At 43.5% G+C, this 2,326-nt stretch overlaps 1 protein-coding gene across 1 annotated transcript; it reads right to left on the bottom strand.

Annotated features, from left to right (window-relative positions):
* Positions 1-1,286: 1,286 nt before the first annotated feature.
* On the bottom strand, positions 1,287-2,069 carry LOC149152429 (uncharacterized). Its single transcript, XM_089443474.1, has one exon. It carries the CDS (start codon positions 2,067-2,069, stop codon positions 1,287-1,289), a length of 783 nt encoding a protein of 260 aa, XP_089299600.1.
* Positions 2,070-2,326: the final 257 nt, after the last annotated feature.

Here is a 2,326-nt window from a genome sequence, read left to right as displayed (position 1 = left end):
TGTGAGCGTGTAGTCATTCATAATCTTAATACCAGAGAGTTTGCCTCTTCTATTCTCTTCCGTTAATACCTGACCAAGGCCTTCCATTATCAAGAGGAAAAGCAGTGGGGAGAGAGGACACCCCTGTCGCAAACCACGAGCTGAAGAAAAAAAAGGAGATGGACTCCCATTGACCAATACACTGAAAGGAATGTTAGTGATGCATCCCATAATACATTTAATGAAAATAAAAGGGAAACCAAGGAGTGTAAGAAGCATTCTCAGATATAACCAATTCACCCGGTCAAATGCTTTAGATAAATCCACCTTCATAATCATACCTTTGTCTTTCTTGCTGTGAAGAGTGTGTAATACTTCCTGAGCCATACCGATCGCCTCATGAATTTGCCTATCCTTCCGGAATGCAAATTGTTTAGGTAGGATGTGCTTAGATAAGATAAGCTTCAATCTATTTGAAATAATTTTGGCAATAATCTTATACAAACAGTTACAAAGCGATATGGGGCGGAATTCATCAAAGGTGGATGTGTTGTTAGCCTTCGGGATCAGAGCAATGAAAGTGGATGTAATGGACGCTTCCAAATGTTGTGAAATCCTAGACTCCTTCACCACTCTGAGGAGATCCAGTCCAATCAACTCAAAAAATTCCAGGTAAAATTCAATGGGCCAACCATTAGGTCCAGGGCTTTTGTCCTTGCTGAACCATTTTAAAGTGTCCTCCAACTCCACCAATGTGACCTCTTGTATCAAATCCTCTTCCTCATCTTGTTCCACATATCTAGGGAAGAGCCAAGCAACCCGGATAATTTCTGCTAAGTTAATCTCCCTGGGGTCACTATAGGCCCGTCTAAAGTGTGAGGATGCTAGAGAGGCCAGCTGAGGGAAAGTGTGTGCAGTCCTTCCCTGTCCATCTTGCATTTGCCAAATAGTGTTGACAACTTTCCTCCCATTGGAAAATTTATGAAAGAATTTAGTATTTGCATCCCCTTCCTGAATCCAGATGGCCCTGCTCCTCAATCTCCATTTGTCTTCCTTATCTTTGAGGATCTTACCACGGGCTGAGTAAAGGGATGTGATGTTATTCTTGTGCTCCTCAGAACTGAATAGTCCCCCTAGCTCTTTTTCAAATATCTCCAGTTTGTTCTCAATCAGTCTCAACGATTGATCATCCTGAAGTCTTTTTTGATGGGCCCAGTTTTTAGACATCTTCTTCAGCTCCGTTAAGTTTGTTAATAAATTCGGCCGTAGCTGTGTCTCCAACCCCTAGTGGGTTTGATTTCCAAAAATCAGTGACCATGCTGATATATGTTGCATCCTTGAGCCAGGTAGAGCTGAACTTGAAAGGACCCTTTCGGTCTGTCTCTACCTCGTACTATTTCCATATAAATAGGCAAGTGATCAGAGAGCCCTCCTGTCCCAACCCGTTGTCTAATATTGAGGCCCATGTCCATAACATGTTCCTTGACCAGAAATCGATCCAACCTCCTAGCTAGGCCATTTTCCCCCACCCGATTATTCCTCCAAGTGGCTTGTAATTTAGCAACAGAGATGTCTATCAGATAGTGAAGTTCCAAAATGGACGAGAAGTATTCTGAGAGAGGGTCCCTTTGTGCTTGCTGACCCCAAGATTCAACGAATCCTATTGAAAAATTAAGATCCCCTCCTACAATCAGGTTACCAGTAGAAAATTGTTCTGAATCTAGGAGGCGATCCCAGAAAATAGGGTGATTCAGGAAAGGTCCATAAATGTTAATAACTCTGAAGGGGGTCCTCAACTCAGCTAAGTGTACATCAACCCCTATAAAACCCTGTCCCCCCCAGCAGCTGATTTCTTTAATAGTTTGAGTATTAAAGCCCAAAGCAATACGTCCAGAGCGGCCTTGTACATCCAATCCTGTAAATCTCCAACCCGGCAGATAGAGTTCAAGGGTTCGAGCTATATTACTAAAGTGACCCAAGGTATCCTGTAGGAATATGATATCCAAAGAGTCGGCTGAGAGTAACTGTCGGAGCGCTAGTTTTTTGTCGGGCATAGGAAGCCCTTTACAATTGAAGGATAGAATCTTCATGGAGGGGGTTCGGATAGGGTTGTTCTTGCTCTAGGAACCCCAGTGATAGTCGATTTCTTGCCCAAAGAAATGTCCACATCAGCTTGTGCTTGTGCCATTTTGAAATCAGAAGGATAGCCTCGAGAGTTTTTGGAAGGGAGGGGGGGTGGAGGATATCCAATCCAACTTGGTTCTTAGTCGAATGCCTCAAACGAGACTGGGTATTGTATCGAGGGACTAAGGTCTCCAACAATGTAGCCAAGGATTGCAGGGGGGTA

This window comes from Pinus tabuliformis, chromosome 9, assembly GCF_031772625.1.
Source record: "Pinus tabuliformis cultivar Carrire ecotype Pingquan chromosome 9, CPIR1, whole genome shotgun sequence".
Classification (NCBI taxonomy): Eukaryota; Viridiplantae; Streptophyta; class Pinopsida; order Pinales; family Pinaceae; genus Pinus; species Pinus tabuliformis.
The sequence above is the reverse complement of the archived record's forward strand: the minus strand, read 5'-3'. Positions and strand labels throughout refer to the sequence as shown.